The sequence below is a fragment of the Schistocerca piceifrons genome, chromosome 1, assembly GCF_021461385.2.
Source record: "Schistocerca piceifrons isolate TAMUIC-IGC-003096 chromosome 1, iqSchPice1.1, whole genome shotgun sequence".
Classification (NCBI taxonomy): Eukaryota; Metazoa; Arthropoda; class Insecta; order Orthoptera; family Acrididae; genus Schistocerca; species Schistocerca piceifrons.
Genome location: NC_060138.1, coordinates 90087329 through 90107331, shown reverse-complemented (window position 1 = coordinate 90107331; position 20003 = coordinate 90087329). Strand labels below are relative to the sequence as shown.

General features: G+C 39.8%; 1 protein-coding gene across 1 annotated transcript in view; it reads left to right on the top strand.

Moving 5' to 3' along the window:
* LOC124782192 (DNA polymerase beta-like) overlaps positions 1–20003 on the top strand; it is a 55753-nt gene that overhangs the window by 20696 nt on the left and 15054 nt on the right. The window contains exons 4-5 of the mRNA XM_047253921.1: positions 6445–6567; positions 6710–6884. Coding sequence (XP_047109877.1) covers positions 6445–6567; positions 6710–6884 — 298 coding nt within the window. The remainder of the gene's footprint in view (positions 1–6444; positions 6568–6709; positions 6885–20003) is intronic.

The window sequence follows — 20003 nt, the reverse complement described above, 5'->3', positions numbered from 1 at the left end:
TATGGATCCTTGCCCCTTCCAACTGTGCCAATACAAAGTTTCACTACCTCTAACCAAAGCACAGTCCCACATTCTGTTCCTGCATTGTTGCACAGCTCATGGAATCTTTTAAGATGGCCTGACCACCAAAGATGGGATCTTTGGCTGCAACGTGTCCTTCCACAATGATATCTGTGTGCACAAATTTTGTTGGTCCATAGCATGTACTGACCTACTCCTGCAATACCGTATAAATCAGCCCCCATGCATTACCTCCTCTCTGTTATCTGTAAAATTCTCTTTTCCAGAGGCCTTACCTTTTGCTCCAATTCCAAATTCAGTCAGGCTTGTTGAAGACATTGTCCTTTTCCTGGAACCTACAGTTTTTCATGACGAACTCTACAAGTTAGACTCAACCCAAGGCGAATATAGAACTTTGCCTGACTCAGTTTTACACCTCCGACAAACTGTGGTTCAGCCCTGCTACTCCTTTTCAACTTTGCCTCGCTCTTTTACCCCAAATCCCTCAACATGGAGACAAACCTCACATCTGCTGAAAGAGCTGCAGTCCACCACCTAAAAACTTATTCTGACCTTATAACTATACCTGCTGACAAAGGCTCCACCATTGTGGTTATAAACTGCAGGAATTATGTGGTGGAAGAACTCTTCCAGCTGTAAGATTTGTCCACCTACAAACCCTGCCACAGTGACCCCATTCCAGAAATCCATCAATATCTCCAGTTCCTCCTCAGGCTTGTAGGTGCGTCCCAGCACCTCTCCACTGAGTCTATTTCTCTACCTTACTCCCATCATTCCCAACACTCCTACCTTCTACCTGTTTCCTAAAGTTCATAAACTGAACCCCTAAGATGGTTAATTGTGGGTGGTTACTGTTTGCTCACAGAGAAAATCTCTGTTCACATGGATGAACGCCTTCAGCCTACTACCATTAACCTAACCTAACCTCCTATACAAAAGATACCAACCATTTCATCCACCAACTCTATGCAGTTCTTTTTTTTACCACTTGATGCCATACATATCACTCTTGATTCCACCTCTCTCCACACTATCGTCTCCATTGTCCACACCTTTGCCGCTATTGAACTCTGCTTTTTCCAATGCCAGATTGATTACAAACCCACAATCTCATTCCTGGTCACCATAACGAGCCATATCCCAGCACAAAATTATTTCTCCTTTGAAGGCATCACCTACAAACAAATCCATGTTACAGCAGTTGGCACCTGCATGGCACTGTCTTATGTGAACCTATTCATGGAACACGTAGAGGAAGCCTTCATAACCACCTACTTAGTTTATATTCATTGGTGACCTCTTGTTGATGTGGACTGAAGTTGAGGACCCCCTATCCATATTCCTCCTGAACCTCAGCAACTTCTCCACCGTTCCTTCTCAACTCAACAAGCCACTTTAACAAGCCACTTTCCTCAGTGTCAACATCAGTACCTCTGTCCACACCAAACCTACCAACCACTAACAATACCTCAACTTCAACAGATGCCACCCACTCCACACCAAGAAGTCACATCCATAAAGCATAGCCACCTGCCGATGTCACATCTGTAGTGGTGACCAGTCACTCTTCAAATACTCCATGTGTGTAACTGAGGCCTTCACAAACTGAATTACTCTCTCAACATTGTTCAGAAACAGATGTAACATGCCTCATCTCACCAGTCAACTATCATCCTCCACATTCCCACTGTCCGGCCACAAAGGAGCACTCCTCTTGTAACTCAGTGCCACTCAAACTTGAGCGGATAAAATACATTCTCTTTCAGGGTTTTGAGTACCTCCCATTGTTCCCTGAAATGAGAAAAATCCTTCTTATTATCCTCCCCACCACTCCCATAGTGGTAATCTACCACCCACCCAGCTTACATAATATTGTTATGCAGCCCTACTCCATCCCTGCTCCCATCCCTGTGCTTCATGCCTCATATCCCTGCTACAGACTTAGATGCAAGACTTCTCCCTTACATCCTTCCACTACCACCTACTCCAGTCCTGTCACAAGCATTTCCTATCCCATCAGGGCTGCTTGTGAAAGCAGCCGTGTGATCTACTTACTTAGCTGCAACCACTTTGCTGTATTCTACATGTGCATGACAACTAACAAGCTTTCTGTCTGCATGAATGGCCACTCCTGGGCTGTGGCCAAGAGACAGCAGGACCACACAGTCGCTGAACATGCTGTCTAACATAATGTGCTTCACTTTAATAACTGCTTTGCAGCCTGTGCCATCAGGATTCTTCCCACCAACACCAGTTTTCTGAATTGCATTGGGGACAGAATTCTCTCCAACATATTCTTTGTTCCCGTAACACCCCATGCTTCAGCCTTCCCGAGTCCCTTTCCTCCACCACCTATCCTCTTCCATGCTCCCTCACTAAACACCTTCTATCATGCCAAGACATGTACATAGTCCTTTCCCCTTTTCTACTGCTCTTGTCTCACTTTACACATTCACTCCCCCCTCCCCCAAACTCCACCCACAGCACAGCCTCCTGACGCTGCACCCAGCAGCCCTATCCTGTCTCCACCATATCCTTGCACGCTTCCACAGGCTGCACTCACATCTTCCCCCATACCTACCACACTATTCCTCTCCCTCTCATCTTTGCCTTGTTACCTCCACTACCCTCCCCAGCTAGACTGCTGTTCATGTCAGATGCAATCATGCCTTAGTTTATGGAGACAGTGGTCATGTCTGTCTCTCTCTCTGTGTGTGTGTGTGTGTGTGTGTGTGTGTTTTCTACCTCTGAAGAAGAACTTTGTCCAACTGAACTACTTCCACCATTCTTTTTCATTGTGCGTGTGTCTAGCTCAATGCTTAGTGCCTTCTCTATGTGGTGAGTAGCAATCCATCCTTTCCATATTGTTGTTATTCCATTGTGCACTTTCCATGTTTTATATTTTTTTGTTAAATCACATGTGAGCAAGTATCTGAAAATAAATTAATATGCCATGTACAGTAGTTAGTTTCAGTTGACATAGTTGACGTTGACAGGAACTATTCTCTTATATGTGCAGCTGTCTGTATCTGTATTTATGTGCTTCTCTCCTATGTAAAATGTATGCGTAACAGGTGCATTAACAGAGAATGATAGATCAGTATATGAGCAAAATGTAATCACAAATAGTTATAAAATTATTTTGGTAGTATAACTGACTAAAGCCGTATTTGTTTTGTAATCATCATACAGTTATTTTATTGTCTTCGATACCAACCTACAGCACAAATGTTGGTTAATAGCTGTAAACTTGGAATAGACCCGTACTGTGATTGTAGGCCCTGCAGGCATTACTTATTGTTATTGTCTAAGTGTATGCTGGAGCTGCACTATTTTTAATACTTGGTGGTATTGTCATACATGGCAAATTACTGACTTGTATTTACAGGGTAGAGCAAGTAAAAGTGGTCCAGAGAACAGAGTTCCAGGGTACCAACAAACACAGCAGAGGAGAGGAAATACAGTGCTAACCTGACTATAGCAGTTGTTGAAAGTAACCACTATTCATCTCTTGGTACTTGTGGTCCCAGCTCGGCAAGTTGCTGAAGGCAGATCAAAGGTGGACTGCTGGAATTGCTGCAGTTTGTTGCGATACACTTAGACTTGAGGGCTCCCCATACAAAATAACTCACATTGACAGCTCAGGTGACGTGGGTGGCCATCTAGGGTGGGCCACGGCCAGTCTGACCTCAGCTAACAACTCTTGTCAGATGTGAGGATTGTATAAATGTCCTCCAACATTCGGCTGGCTGTATGGGCGGTTGCTCCATCCTGTTGGAAGTAACTGTAGGTCTTTTACTTCAACATTAATGCTGCCACAAATGGTTTCAAAATGTTGGAAATGTATTGCGCTGAACTGTGTCTGATGAAGGAAGGTGGGACCAGTAATGCAGCATGCAGATACTGCACACCAAACCCCTAACCTTCTGACCATGCCATAGTGTTTTGTGGAAGTTAAGCAGATTCTAAAACTGCGCAAAACGTGATTCTGTGAGTTGACACAACCATTTGGGTGAAACCAGGTTTCATCAGACATAAAGAACAGATCCATGTACAAGCTATTCGTTGTTGTCTCAGTGGACAGCCACTCACAAAACTAGAGGCACTGAGGAGCATCTATTGGTTTTAAGGCATAAACAACAGACTCTTCGAGGGATGCATATGCAGTCCCAGGTGGAGTATTTGTCTGTGTGATCGGTGTGATATGCTGGTTTCTTGTGACAGGCATTGACTTGATTTGGTAGGACTCTGAAGCATTTTCTGATGAACTGCAGCTACATTTTGTGGTGTGCGGGCATGTCTTGGAATATTTTTTTTACTTGTTTGAAAACAGATTCTGTCTGTCACCATTTTCGGACTAAGCTTTGCATGGCACTCTTTGCTGGCACTTTGACACCATTAAATTTCTCAGCAAACAAATGACCATGCTATTTCCATGAATTTGTTGTCACATAACTTTTCTTAATGAACACCTGGTGCTTCACTGTAAGTACCATAATCCCATTTGCACTGCTCCACTCACACTGACGCAGCCCGAACTACACTCTGAACTGGTGTGGACCACTTGGCATGCGTACATGTCATGTGCACGTCACGGGATGTGGTTATATGCATACATTCTTATCCAGTCATATCCACTCATATAGGCCACTTTTATTTGCCCAACACTGTAGTAGTATAAGAGAAAGACAAGTGGAAGTAATAAAAATAAATCAGAGAAAGGAAAATGTAATCAAAATAGGAAATGTATTGTGTTAAAGATAAAAGGAAGTGAGAACCACAGCAATAAAACACATATAGCAGAGAAGATAGTTTTGGATCACATGAGCATATTACAGAGTTCCTGCAAATGTTTGTACCAGACATTAGGGACATGATTCCTAGGATCAGAAACAGACAACATATTCATATGAACATTTGTCCTACAGATGGTTTGCCATGAGTTGTTGGCAGTGTGCGTGTTGTATCATGGACTGCTACTTCAGCATACTACAGTGATACATTTGTTGTAAAAAACAAATATGTTTGTGCATTAATATGCATAAGTCATCTATGGTCATCCATCCTAACAGCGTATTGTTTCTTGGAGGGATGACACAGTTTTTCAGGAGAAAGAGAACTGAGTGGTGCAACAGGGCAGCTAGCTTGTCATGCGTTAGACCTTGACATTATTGAGGCCCATTTTGTCTTTAGTAATGGAATATTTGCACCAACAGTTGCCCCACCATGTAATTCATGGTTGGTAAGGCACACTATTCACAGTGGTTGTTTGGGTGCACTAATGTACTTGAGTTCCTATACTTAATCCAGTGGAATTTTGACAGTGGAAACACATGGAAACTGGTGTATGTTGTTCCAGTTAATGACTTGAGTGATTTGCAGTAGGATATCCACAATATCTGTGTAGCTGTTTAGCAGAACCTGGATATCGTCAGTGGCATAACCTGTCCATGTTGAGACATCGCCACATATTCAATGCTATCTCGTGCAATGTGACCACTGTACCTCCTGTTATACTTCAGCATGCAACTGAAATGCAACTGAATAACAATATGTCATGTGATATATGTCAAAAGGAACATTTTGTTTTGATCCTAGGATCCTGGGATACTTGTTAGAAATCTGTATAATACTGAAACTCTGCCTGTCAAATGATGACCTTGTTGGGAGGGGGGAATAGTTTTCAGCCAAACTTAGTTTTAAAAGATCTGTATTTTGCAAAACATGGTTACTTTCTTTCTTTCCTTCCTTCCTTCCTTTTGTTTATGTGTGCACCCAAACATTTCAGCATTTATTTATTTATATACCTGTCCTCATCAATATCTGTCTATTTTCATTATTAATACATTTATATCATATGTTATTAGTCACTAGTGTCTATGCATATGTTTTGATGTTTTTAGTGTTTAGTTTCTAATACATATTTTTAATGTCTTAACCTATAGTGTAGCTCTTCAGAAGCAGACTGCCTGGAATGTCAAACCTGCTTAGTGGATGTGATTAACTGCTGGGTAAATTGGAGTTCCCAATTAGTGTGCTTCCTCTGGTTTTCTCCGTAGTATCATAGGTGGGGCTGAATGAATATGTTGCTGACCAGAGGACAAGAAGTATGCAGTGCATTGGTATGTCATTAGATCAAAAAAAGACAGTGAAAGGAGTTCACCACAGCTCAGTCCATTGTGCCTATGACAGAGAGAAGCACGAACAAGTAACTTTACAAGGCGCAGTCTCTCTAAATGTAAAACGGCATGTGCTTTCTTGAAAATGCAATTACATTTGTAATCAAAAATTTATAACTATTAGATGTCAGCATATTTTCTGTGATAACAATGCCATGTTTTAGAGAGAGAGAGAATAATAGACTTTCTCAAATATTTCACCGTCCTGCTCTGTTGTGTACCATACTGTTATATTTTGGCTCAGGTACTTAGAAGACTTTGAGAAGAGAATACCCAGGGAAGAGATCCAACAGATTGAAGCTGTAATTAAGAAACAACTTGCTGACAATGATGAAAAGTATGTGGCAACTATATGTGGAAGTTACAGGTAGAAACTTTTATGAAATTTCACGTAGGCATTTAGCTTCTATATTAGACCCCCTATTCTCCTACATATTCTTTTCTATGCCCCTGTATATGTTTGTGGTTAAATATTTCAAATTTTGACTATGAAACCCCATTTATTTCAGGAGGGGAAAGGCAGATAGTGGAGACATTGATGTACTAGTGACTCATACTGACTACATGTACACCACCAGAGATAAGAGCCACAACAAATCAAAAGTGTTCAAAGATGTTGTTGCGTCACTGGAGAAATGTGGTCTCATTGTTGATACCATTTCACAAGGTGACAGTAAATTCATGGTGGGTACTCTACAGATATATACAAGTTTTTGTCCTAAAAAGAAGCCTAGTTGTATTAAGTAAACAAAAAACTTTTTTAGCCTTATTCCACAACTTTATTGTTACTGTCGACCTAGGTTTCAGGTTATAATCCCATTTCCTAGTAGTTACGTATTAGTACATGTGTATTATGTGTTAAGAAATGGACTTATAATATGTAAAACAAGTTGTAAAGTAATAATAAAATGTGTGAAATAAGGCTAAAAAGGTATTTTGTTTAGTTAATACAATACAATGTTTCACCTAGAGCCCAAAGTTGAATCAATTAAAAAGAAACATAATTATATAGACACACTGGATAAATATCTGTTGTCTACTTTAAGAAAAAAATACATCATGGAATTGTGGTTTGATGCCATTAAGAAAATCCAGTAATCTGCATGATAAAATAAATGTTTCTGTTGAGATATTAATCCTTTATAGGCCTGAAAACATAACAGAGATGTTAAGTGTGGCAAGAGCAGCATGTGATAGGTGTAATATGCTAGATTGGAGGTACTAGCTAATATGGAATGATTATATTTGAAAGCCAGCACAAGTCACTCAACAACTTTTGTATTGAAGGACTACGAGAGACAGTTGCATTTCACAGATCATAATCTGAGCCACAAGGGATACACTGCAATGCAGTGTGCAATGTGCAGCAAGAACATTGTTGCCTGTAGGCCAAAATTGCAACTATTGCTTGATTAAGGAATGTCAGCTGTGGAACTCTGTTGCACTCGTTTGCTTAAAGTATTTTCAGTGTTTTATTATTTAAGGCAGCTTGTCTTTTCAACCATTGTCATTGAGTAGTTTACCCCTAGTTTTACTCTTAATGCCATCCTTAAAAGCACATATTGCAGTTTGTGGAGTACAGGTGCCCATTGCTGTTTTGACGTATGGGATCTTGGTACAGATTCATAAAAGAATGCAGTTGTGTATCTCACTTTTCATTATTTTGAGAAATGGTCAGAATTTTGATAAGTACCAGGAATTAGCTATTTATCTCAATACAGCACTAAATATCATATGAGAAGCTTTTCTAATGGGTTAATGTTATGGATTTGAGAGAGGATACAGAACACATAACAGAACTTATATGAGACAGTGCCTTCAATCATATTGGCAACAGTATATTTCTCTTGTGAAAATCTCAGTCAGCTCAACTGTCAGTACTTCTTAGGTTACGTTATTAGCTAACTAATTTGGTCATCGTCTACTCGTGGTCTAGTGGCTAGCACTGCTACCTCTGGATCATGGGGTTCTGGGTTCGATTCCCGGCCAGGTTGGGGATTTTCTCTGCTCGGGGACTGGGTGTATTGTCCTCCTCATTTCATCATCATCATCATCATCATCATCATCATCATCCTCATCATTTGTGACAGTGGCTAACTTGGACTGCAAAAAAAATTTGACTGTGAAAATACTTGTGACTTTGTACGGGCGCTGATGATCATGCAGTTCATCGCGCCACAAATCCATCATCATCATCATATTCTCTTGATCGACTGGCACAATACAAGGTGACATTTTGTAGGCTCCCAAATGGACAGATTTGTCTGCCTGCTTCTTCGAGGTAAACTGTAAAAAGTGTAAGCAAATCACCCTCATACTCTTTTTTATCTGTAGAAACAACATACATACTGGAGTGGGGAGGGAGAGGGGGGGGGGGGGGGGAGAGAGAGATAGAGAGAGACCCACACATCCATGCACACATTGTAAAAACACAATGGGCTATTTCTACCTAAGAATATTGTGGTAAATCATTTTCAAAATATTGGAGTGACTGCATGTTGTAAGATGCAATATGCATTTATCTAGTGCAGGGTCAGCCACACTGTGTGAAAACACACATTTTGTGGTGTGTGTTTGCAACTGTAGCAGCTATAAAGCTAAGTTCTGTCAAATTTTTTTGTGGAGTGTATTCAAATATTAAATTTAGTAGTTTTCAATTGTTCGTCCAAATGTTAGCAGTGTGTTTACATTTTGCGGCATGCAGTTGCAGCTGTAGTGCTTATGAAGTTAATTTCTGACAAAGTTGTTTGTGCACTGTTATACTGTTATTAAATTTAGTAGATTTCAATGGTGTCTTGTGCTGTTTGTGTCGAAATAACAGTTTACCAAACTTTTGGAAACGTTCGCTTACTTTGTTTTTTAGAGTTTTCTATGTGTTGAAGCATTTAGTAAACTTTGTGCAGCAGTTTTAAGCTGATGTTTCTTATTGTTTATAGTGAAATATTTCCGTAAAATCTTCAACTTCAGCGAGTGTTCCAATGGCTGCTTGAATTTTTGGTTTTAGCTAGTAACATGTGTGAGGTTTTGTTAGTATTGGTATTACTTGTGGTTGAATAGTATTAATGAAAGTTGTTGCTTTCTTAGTAGAGTGGGAATTTTGAGACCAGTATTGTTAGTTCTATAAATAGTTCTGCTGGTGTAGTTGAAGTTAGGTAAAATAGACACTTAGTTTTTTTCAGTAACTGTAAAATTTTACTGTAAGTGAGAAGTGTGGGCTTTGTTGTAGGTTTATGAGTAGTGGGTTACAGTGTGGGATTTGCTCAAAGTGTTTTCATTGGGGGGAATGCAGTGGGGAAGCCAGTGGGCATTCTAGCCAGATACTCTCTTGGGAATGAAGAATCTGTAGTAGAAATAAGTTGATAGAGGAGCAGGAGCATAAGATCTGCACCCTTCAGGTGCAGTTACAATACACAAAGAAGGAACTATATAGTTTGAAGAGGGTAAAGAATGCTGGAGAATGGGAACTGGCAGTTGGCAGGAAGGCAGCTAGGAGGAGGAGGTATTCAGATAGTTGTATTTTGCATATCTGCAATACATTGGACCAACTGTTAGAGTTGGAGCCTCTTGCAGCTGTAGGTGTAGGAAACATGCAGCAGTCCTCAGCAGTTGCAAAGTCACAGAAAGAAGAAGGTTCTGCTGCTAGGTAGTCCACATGGTTGAGGTGGGACCAGCAATTGCAGGAAGTGTTGGGGAGTGAGTACCAGGATGCCAGCATTGTGAAGCCTAGTGCAGGTCTGGGTCAGGTGACTGACAGCATGCGAGAGTTATTGCAGGAGTTTTGTGAAATAGTATCAGGTAGTGATTGTGGGCAGAGCTGGGAATAGTATTGATAGGGACGGGAAACATGATGTAGGTGGTGACCTGTTAAAGATAGCTACTCAAACTGGTGGTACAAATGTGCATTCCATCTAACTGTTTCAGCATCACAAATGGCCTTATCTTAATGCGGCTGCTGGTGTCTTAACATGGGGCTGGAGAAGGCACTGATGGCAGAGGACATGGGTCACAATGCAGTGGTGCCAGTTGAGTCTATCAGTAGATCGGGTTTTGCTAGGCATGTCCTGCACCTCAATAGGTATGGGAAGGGGAGGCTGGCAAAGCTTATAGTTGACAGTGTAGTGGGCGGTGGTGGAATCACTCATTGGAAAATTCCTGTGGTAGTAGGTGTTAGAACTGCACCTCTTTTAGATTGAAGTCAGCTTTAGGTATACCTGCTTAAAGGCAGTCCCTCTAATTAAGGAATCACCTTCAGAGAAGATCAGGTATCCTAGTAGAGAAGGAATTAGCATATTTCATCAAAATATAAGAGGTATTAGAGATAAAGTTAGTGAACTACTTATAGATGACATTATTGGTATATCAGAGCACTACTTAAATAATATGGCAATTCAGAGTCTTCCTTTACCAGGGTACAGATTAGCTGGCTGTTTTTCGAGGAGTTCCTTGCGGAGTGGGGGAGTGGCCATGTACGTAAAAAACAGTATTCTGTTTGAGTCCGTAGATGTATCACGACACTGCACTGAACAAATATTTGAATGTTGTGCAGGGCAGTTGAGTTTAGTGAAAATAAACTTCTAATTGTTGTTGTTTATAGGTCCCCTAACTTTGACTTCAGAGCATTTCTGTTCAAGCTAGAGAGGTTTCTTGGTTCACTTTATAGAAAGTACCAAAAATTAGTTATATGTGGTGACTTCAGTATTGATCTTGTGCCTGATTGTGCAAGAAAAAGATCTCCTAAACTCATGTGATCTAAAGCGGACTGTGTTTTTTCCAACTAGGGTGCAGGGGAACAGTAGCACAGGCATAGACAATATTTTTATTCCTTCTTCATTACCAGATGGGCATTCTGTTAGTATATGGGTGAATGGCCTTTCAGACCATGATGCACAAATTCTAGCACTAAAAGGCTTTTGTACTCAAACAAATGTCACATATAATTACAAACTACGTAGCAAAACTAATCCAGTGGCAACAGAGTTTTTTAAATGTCGTTAAGGAACAAAAGTGGCAGGATGTTTGTAGTGCTGATAACATAGTTGACAAATATAATGCTTTCCTTAACACATTTCACATTCTCTTTGAGAGTTATTTTCCATTAGAATGTTCTAAACATGGTACTAGCAGAAAAAGGCAGCCTGTGTGGCTGAGTAGTAGAACAAAGTGGGAATTATATCAAAATGTTAGAAGTAGTCACAATCAGGCTACAGTAGCCCGTTACAAACAGTATTGTAAGGTGCCTAAAATGTTATTAGGAAGGCAAAGAGTATGTGGTGTGCAAATAGAATAGCTAATTCACAGGATAAAATTAAAAACGTATGGTCAGTTGTGAAGGAGGCGTCTGGGTTCGTAGCAAAAATATTTCTGTTACTGATAAATCAGATATATGTACAGTATTTAACAATCATTTTCTGAGCATTGCTAGTGAATTAAATAACATATCTTCTATAGGGAATCACATAACTCTCTTGGAAAATGCCTTTCTGAGACTGATGTCTGAATTACTCATCTGTGATACTGACAAGGGGGAAATTGAGTCAGTAATTAAATCTCTGAAGACTAAGGACTCTCATGGATATGATGGAATGCCTAGAAGAATCTTAAAGTACTGTGCTGCACATGTTAGCCCTGTACTTAGCCATATTTGTAATTTACCATTTAAGATTGGTCAGTTTTCTCAATGATTAAAGTACTCAGTAGTAAAACCCCTTTACAAAAAGGGAGAAAGGGATAATGTAGACAATTTTAGACCTCTTTCTATGCCATCAGTGTTTGCTAAAGTTATTGAAAAGGCTGTGTATGTAAGGATGATTGATCATTTTATATCACATAATTTGTTATCAACAGTACAGTTCAGTTTTAGAAGTCATTTAAGAACTGAAAATGCAATATTCTCATTTCTCTGTGAGGTACTGGATGGATTAAACAAAAGATTTCAAATGATAGACATACTTCTTGATTTAACTAAGGCGTTTGATTGGATTGATCACAAGAGGTAGGACCATTACGAAATACAGGGAGTAGTTCACAATTGGTTCGTCTCTTACTTTAACAACAGACAGGAAAAGGTCAATATTCACAGTGTTGAGAAAGCCTGTGATGTGGGGTATGGTCAAATGGGGGGGAGGAGGGGGGTGTCCCAGGGATCAGTGTTGAGGCCACTTCTGTTGCTTATTTATATGAATGATATTCCCTCTAGTATTACGGTTAATTCTAAAATATTTCCGTTTGCTGATAACACTAGCTTGGCAGTAAAGGATGTTGTGTGCAACATTGACTCTGTTTCAAATAGTGCAGTTCATGACGTAAGTTAATGGCTTGTAGAAAGTTAACTAACGGTAAATCACAGTACGAATCAGTTTTTATGGTTTCTAACACACAATATCCACAAAACCAGCTGTTTCAATTTCAGAGAATGGGCATGTGATAGTGGAACTGAACAGCTCAAATTTCTAGGTATTCAGATGGATAGTAAGCTGTCATGGAAAGCCTACATTCAGGATCTTGTTCAAAGACTTAATGTTTCCATTTTCACTATTTGAACAGTATCTGAAGTAAGTGATCATTTGACACAAAAATTAGTCTAGTTTGCTTATTTTCATTTGCTGATGTCATATGGTATTATATATTGGGATAACTCTTCCCATTATAAAAGGATATTTTTGGCTCAGAAACAGGCAGTTCAGGCCATAAGCGGCATAAGTTCGCGAACCTCTTGTCGACCCCTGTTCACTAGTCTGGGTGTTCTGACATTGGCCTCTCAATATATATATATTCTTTACTGTCATTTCTTGTTAACAATATCAGCTTATTCCCAAGAATTATTAGCTTTCACTCAATTAAAACCCAGCAGGAATCCAATCTGCATTTGGATCACACTTCCTTAACTCTTGTGCAGAAAGCTGTGCAGTATACTGCTGCATCCATTTTCAGTAAGCTACCACAAGAATTCAAAAATCTTAGCAGGAATCAGCACACTTTGAAATTGAAACTGAAGAGTTTCTTTACGGGTCACACCTTCTATTCTGTTGAGGAGTCCCTTGAAAAAATTAAGCTGATTCTTATGTTATATTGTTGATTGCGTTTACTTAAACTTATGGCTTGATTTTTCGGGTCCATAAACATTTCATTTTATCTGTTATTAATTTTATGTTGTTATATCATGTACTGACACCTTCCATGATCTTGGAAATTTGCTCCTCAATTTGGTCCTGCGGAACTAGGTCAGTAAATAAATAAATAAAAATGATGTGTGGGCCATGACTTGGCCTGTCTCAGCTTTTCTCAGTCCTCCTCAGAAGTATCTGGTACAGCACATCAGTTTAGTATCCCGGAGTGGCATTTTTTGGTCAGCATGGTTCTCTTTATTTCAGCTGAATTGTGGTGTCAGCACTGTTTTCCCTTTGGTATTTGTTCATGGTATGAAGGATGTTCACAGACCCAATGGCTGTTTACACAAAAAGAGGCAATCTAGCAATCTGTTGCCACAAGTCTTTAAAAATGAATGGGACTGACAGTAGAAAGTGATGAGAATTCTCGGTATGTGTTATACAGTCACATAATTGACATTATAGTACCATGCAGAAAGAATTTAAAGATTTAATTGACAGTGAAAGAGCACAGATGGGATTCATTGTTCTTTACATCAAAAACCATTTGTCCTAAATTTGTGGGCATGTAGCATGTGAAGAAGTAGGAAGTACATATAGTAAAATTTCCAACGTGTTGTGCATTATTCCTGTGAAATTGAAAGAAGAGTATATAAACTTTTATAATAAATGATTGAAGTGATTTCACAGATTTTCTGTAGCTGTATTATTTGACGTACTGCTACAGGGCTTTGCAAACAAATACAAAAACTAAATTTTTTTCCCCCTTCACATTTTACAAGTGCTCCGTAAGTGGCCCACTACTGATTCTACAGATATCAAGTCGATAATCAAGTTTTTCCCACAGTTGGCACAGCATGTCCCAATCAATCAGTCCAAAAGTACTTTTGATGTGAACTCGCAATTGTGGTAGGTTCGTTGGTAGAGGAGCCATAAATACAGAATCTTTCATATAACTCCACACAAAAGACTCATATGAAGCTAGGACAGGAGAGTGTGAAGGATATGACATGAATTGATGATCATCAACCCCACCGTGACCAATCCAGGGACGTCCTGAAGCTTTAAACTGCACATATCATCACCTAATGGAATTGGCAATTGGTGGATCTTTGTTGAACTTCTTTCTGGAGTATCATTGCAATGTTGTGGCAGACTGATGTGAATGCATTTCAAGCACAACAAATGCTTTCTCAGTGCCATCTTGCCTAACTCCTCACTGCTCACTCTCATGACAGAAATCTGAAGTGCAGCTGCAGTAGTACCAAACCTCTTGTGTTCTTCTATGGGGAGTGGTGAGTTTTCTAACAATATGTCAAATAATGTAGCAACAGTGAGTTTATGAAACCACTTCAGTCATTTGTGATAATCTTGTATTACTGCAGAGTATGTTGGCTGAGTCAAAGGGGATGCCTGAAACATTTTTTTGATTTCAAACCCACTATTGAATTTGTGAAGGAAAAAGAAGTGCAGGAACGAAAATTAGAACATTCAGAATGGATTGCAGAGCTTGCATTCTAAGTGGACATGACTGCACACTGCCCACAGTAAGACATTGCAAGATGAGAAACAACTTATTTCTGATTTGATGGGATGCATTTAAAAAGAAAATCACATTGTGTAATGGACAAATTCTGACAAACACAGACCGGTTCCGTAAGTTCACTAGCATCAAAGAAGATGCGAGGTTTGAAGAATTCATTGTAGCCTTGGAAGAATTACAAGGATTAGTTTTTTAAATGTTTTGAGGACACTGCAATTCTTACATCTGTCTTCGCGCTGTTTTCGAAACCGTTTGCCATTTCAGTTGAAAGGGCCTTGTGCATGTGCAGATTGATCTACAGTGTAGTTCCTGCTTTAAAGATAAATACTTTTACATTAAAACTATGCAGGATAACTACTTTGTTTCCACGTCCTCATAGTTAGATTGCAAACATGCTTTAATATTTGTGCCAACATATATGTGTGAAAGGCTTTTTTTGTATTATGAAACCAAATAAGTCACGACTGTGTGGCAACCTGAGTGCGAAAATCTGTGAAATGTCTGTGTGTGTACGTATTCCAGCTGAAAATTATATTATATCTTCAGTGCACCAAAAATAATTAAATAATAGTGAAAATTTGTTTTGTTTGTGTTTTATGTTGTTGGAAAATATGAAACCAAGTCGTATTCAGTGTGAGTGTATTGCCCTCTAAATACAGTTTTCCCCATTCTCCCCTCATCCCACTTAGACAGCATACCGTGTTAGTGGAGAAAGTGTGCACCCAGGCTAAGTGCTGTTGTGCCATAGAGCAAGGGCATGGCTCACAAGGCAAATTATCAGCTGCTGGTGTAGTGAGTATGTTAGTTATTTTTGTACAACGCCTGCTCTGCAGCACTGTAGCAGGGACGATACATACATGGTTCTGAATGTGTGTGGTTTTGTTAAATAACTCTGTGGAAGGGTGTTATCCAAAAGCTTAGCAATGATTTCTTTCTGTTTTATGTGCTTGATGACCATTCAGTGTCACATCCCTACAGTGAGTGGTTACCTTTAGCTCCCTACTTTCATTCTATATTTTAGTGCATTTTAGCTTCAGTGAGATCTCTGAAGTCATTTAATAAAATGCCCGAACCCCAACACCATACTGCCTATAATATCCTCCAAGTACTGAAAGGTTTCGTACTGTCTCAAAGGCAACAGTCCTGCTCTCTACTGCCCACTCCTTTGCCTGACAATTTAAGCATCATATCTCTTCACTATCATTACAATTGCTGTTTACCCCTACTTTGATTATGCCTTATTTCCAACTGTTGATGACTGCACTAATAAATTGACTTTTGGTGTGAAATTAAACCATTGGGAGGTTGACGAACGACAACATCTCTGATCAGCAATTCTGCATATGATGTCTTCCACTCATAACAAGCAGAATTATACATGTGACTGAGGTCCTGGAGGTTGGCAATCCATCAAGCATGTGATTAACTGATTTCTGTAGCACATGAGTTAAAGTGCAGCTGAGCTGTCACATTGTGAGTTTGCCAACCATATGATTGGATCAACATTTTACCAAGATACCTGAATTTAGAGTGCCCTTAGTTTCTGGATCACTTTGTATGACTGACTACACCATGACAGTGATAGAATATTCTTAGAGATAGTATCAATAACCTAATTAACCTTGAAGGAAATTGCGTAAATATGTATCCCGAGTCCCCTTAGACTCATCAAAACTGTTAAACAATGTATATGGAGTGCAGATGCCAAATCCTTTTGTTGAACCATTTGTTGCTTTATGTATTTTGTCACTGTAATTGCTGCTGGGACAGGAGCATTTTTTGCTGTTATAGCTTCTGTTGTACCCACTGGTGCAATAACTACTGCTGAAGATGACACTGCTGTTATTGCTACAACTTTAATCGTTAGTGCCACTGATTGAGAAATTTTTGTCCATAATGCAAGCGGGTTACAGTCCGTGGCATCAGAATTCTGTGTCTCTGCAGGTACACCAAATCCCCGTGTATAGAAAATGACGCTTCAGACTGCAGCACACTTACAACTAAGTCCAAGTCACAAACTTTCAAAGAAAGTGTGAGATTGCCATAGCTGTTGTAGGCTGCGCTGACCAGTATCATCTGATGTGAAATCCAAATACATAAGCACGATGTTTATCAGCAGATAGTTATGGCCGAAACTATTAACTTCATAAATGGTAATGATATGATTTGACCAGCAATGGTGCATAGGTATTTAACAGAATTGGACTGTCCATTTCACATGCTTATTGAGGTCCTGGCAGGTGTAACTGGTACTACCTATACGATTCGAAACTCTTTTTTATTTGTTTATTTATTTATCTGTCTATTTTGTTTCGAGTTGTAAAAGTACCGTAGAGTATTTTAAGTTAGTGTCAGTAGTGGTAGTTTTCCTAGTAGCTTTAGTCAGTTAAGATTATAACTGTGTTACCCTGACATCAGGTGTGTTGCATACCTAGCAGGCGGTATCTCATTTTGATCACCTTGTCCGCATATGCGATAAGTGTCTTACTAGATACCCCGAGTAACCGGACACTTGCCTTCAGGTGCCACGCTTAGAGGTCACTAAGATTTTACAAAGCGTCTCTGGAGGTAGCAGGTGTAGTAAGTTTTCAATTGGTCTGTCACAGCTTTCAATATGACATTTGAAGGTTGCCAAAAAGACATACTTCAGTAACTTCTCAATTTTTCAAAGAGGAAAAAAACCATGCAGTGCCTGATCAGGAGAATGTGGAGGCTAAGATACTACAGAAGTGCTGATTTTCACTTTAAAAAAAAGGAAATAATGGTGTATTGTGTGCAAGCGGTTTTATTGGTGCGTTCCACACTCACCCAAAGAACTCATTTCCTGTCTCTGAAGACATTATTGGTAAAACTGCTTGTCATGACTTTGTTCCAAAAGAATCAAATCTTAATGAATAATGCTTTGCATATCTCAAGGTGAAGTAGTAGTTTTTGAGTTTGGGTTAGATCGTCGTTGTTTTCAAAAGATGTTTGTAGCTGGAAATAAGCTACTCTTCACTTTGACATCTAGTCCCAGTTTACACTCACACACATATAATTTAATTTTTGCAGTAGCTGGATGTATACTACTGTTGACTGTAGCAACTTGTTACAATTTACACTCACACAGATGTAATTCAATTTTTACAGTACCCTTTATCAATTCCGAAGGACTCCAGAAGATTGGAACCAAGTTAGGTGGTGCAGTTGTAAAGCACAGGATATACATTTGGGAAGATTGGGTTCAGATTCCTGTCTGGTCATCCAGATTTAGGTATTCTGTAGTCTCCCTAAATTAATTGAGCAGAATACTGTGATGGTTCCTCTGAGAAGGAAATGACCAGTTACCATTTCCAATTTAAGCTTGTGTTCCATCCCTGAGGATCTTCTCATCACCAGGACATTGAATCCTAATATTGCTTTTTCCCCGAAAAGATTTACCCAGCTTTCTGATCTTCTTTTTGCTGTACTCTGCAAGCCATCATATGGTGTGTGATAAATTGTCCCTCTTAATGACCTCCACACAAACTTTCATGTACTCACTAATTTTCACTTACGGCCAATGGAGAGATGAGTCTAATCCAGGAGAGTTGGCTCTGAGCACTATGGGACTTAACATCTGTGGTCATCAGTCCCCTAGAACTTAGAACTACTTAAACCTAACTAACCTAAGGACATCACACACATCCATGCCCGAGGCAGGATTCGAACCTGCGACCGTAGCAGTCGCGCAGTTCCGGACTGAGCGCCTGAACCGCTAGACCACCGCGGCCGGCCAGGAGAGTTGTCTTTCGTATTAGATTTTATCTTCAACTTTCCCACAATTCTCTAAAACGAACTCCTTGCGTTCTCGTCCAGCAGAGATACAGTATCTACATATCTACTGCTTTTTGATGAGGATGTCAATGTGACCAGCATAGGGCGTACTGCCGGGTGTCGAGTCAGAAGAGGCCATTGCAGATGGTGACTATGCTGTGTTACCCTGTGCCATCAAACAGCCTATAAAGTCCACCACAATGTATGTCAGAGCAGATAACTCAGCTATATGAAGTTGAGTAGTGATGACCTCATTGTGTAGTTGGATTTCTCTTTGGACAGCTTGTACTCTGCTGTTGACTGATTTTGCTATGTTTACAAATGGTTAGCTCTCTACTTCTCCTGTGACGTCACTCAACCCCATCTCCAGGCAGTTATGAACTCCAGATGTAATCTGTATGTTTTCCAGCTAATCCACCACTGTTTAGTGGTTGTGGTCTCTAAGACGAACACCAGTTCGCAGGACTCACATTCTGTTGATTGTACACTAGAACCTGAGCACCACTTTGACAAACTTTTGTTTGGTGTGTCTAACATAAAGCGTTTGTTTTAATCTTGTGATACACAGAAAACCTTTGCTATCTTAAAATGTGAGCTTCCAATGAAAGTGTATCCATGTAATATTGCTAAATGCTCAGTCATTTCTCTTGTATTTTCACAAAGTGTAAAAAGACACTTTGGCACACAGTGTGGTCCAACTTTATTTGATTAATTTTAGTGATGTATTACAAAACTGAAACATTAGGCAACATTACATAGTGGTAGTAGGAAGTCCTGTGTACTCTGGCTGTTGAACAGATCTTTTCCTCTGCAGGAAGGAAGTTTGTGCCAGTGAGCTCAAACTTACCATACTGTGCAGTGCACAAGCATTTTCATGGTAATTTAAATCAGTCTTCTGTATGTGCAGTTGTCCACTGTAGGTGATGTTTGCAGGTAGTGTGTAGCATTGTATTGTGTTTGTGTTGTTTGTGAGGGTGATGAGGGAAGGGGTCTTCAGTCCGAAGACTGGTTTGATGCAGCTCTCTATGCTACTCAATCCTGTGCAAGCCTCTTCATCTCTGAGTAACTGCTGCAACCTCCATCCTTCTGAATCTGCTTACTGTATTGACTCTCCACTCTCCATCTACGATTTTTACCCCATACACTTCCCTCCAGGGCTAAATGGTAATCCTGTGATGTCTCAGAATGTGCCCTACCAACCAATCCCTTCTTCTAGTCAGGTTGTGCCACAGATGCCTTTCCTCCTCAATTCTATTCAGTACCTACCCATTAGTTTTGTGATCCATCCATTTGATCTCCAGCATTCTTCTGTAGCACCACATTTCAAAAGCTTCTATTCTCTTCTTGTCTAAACTATTT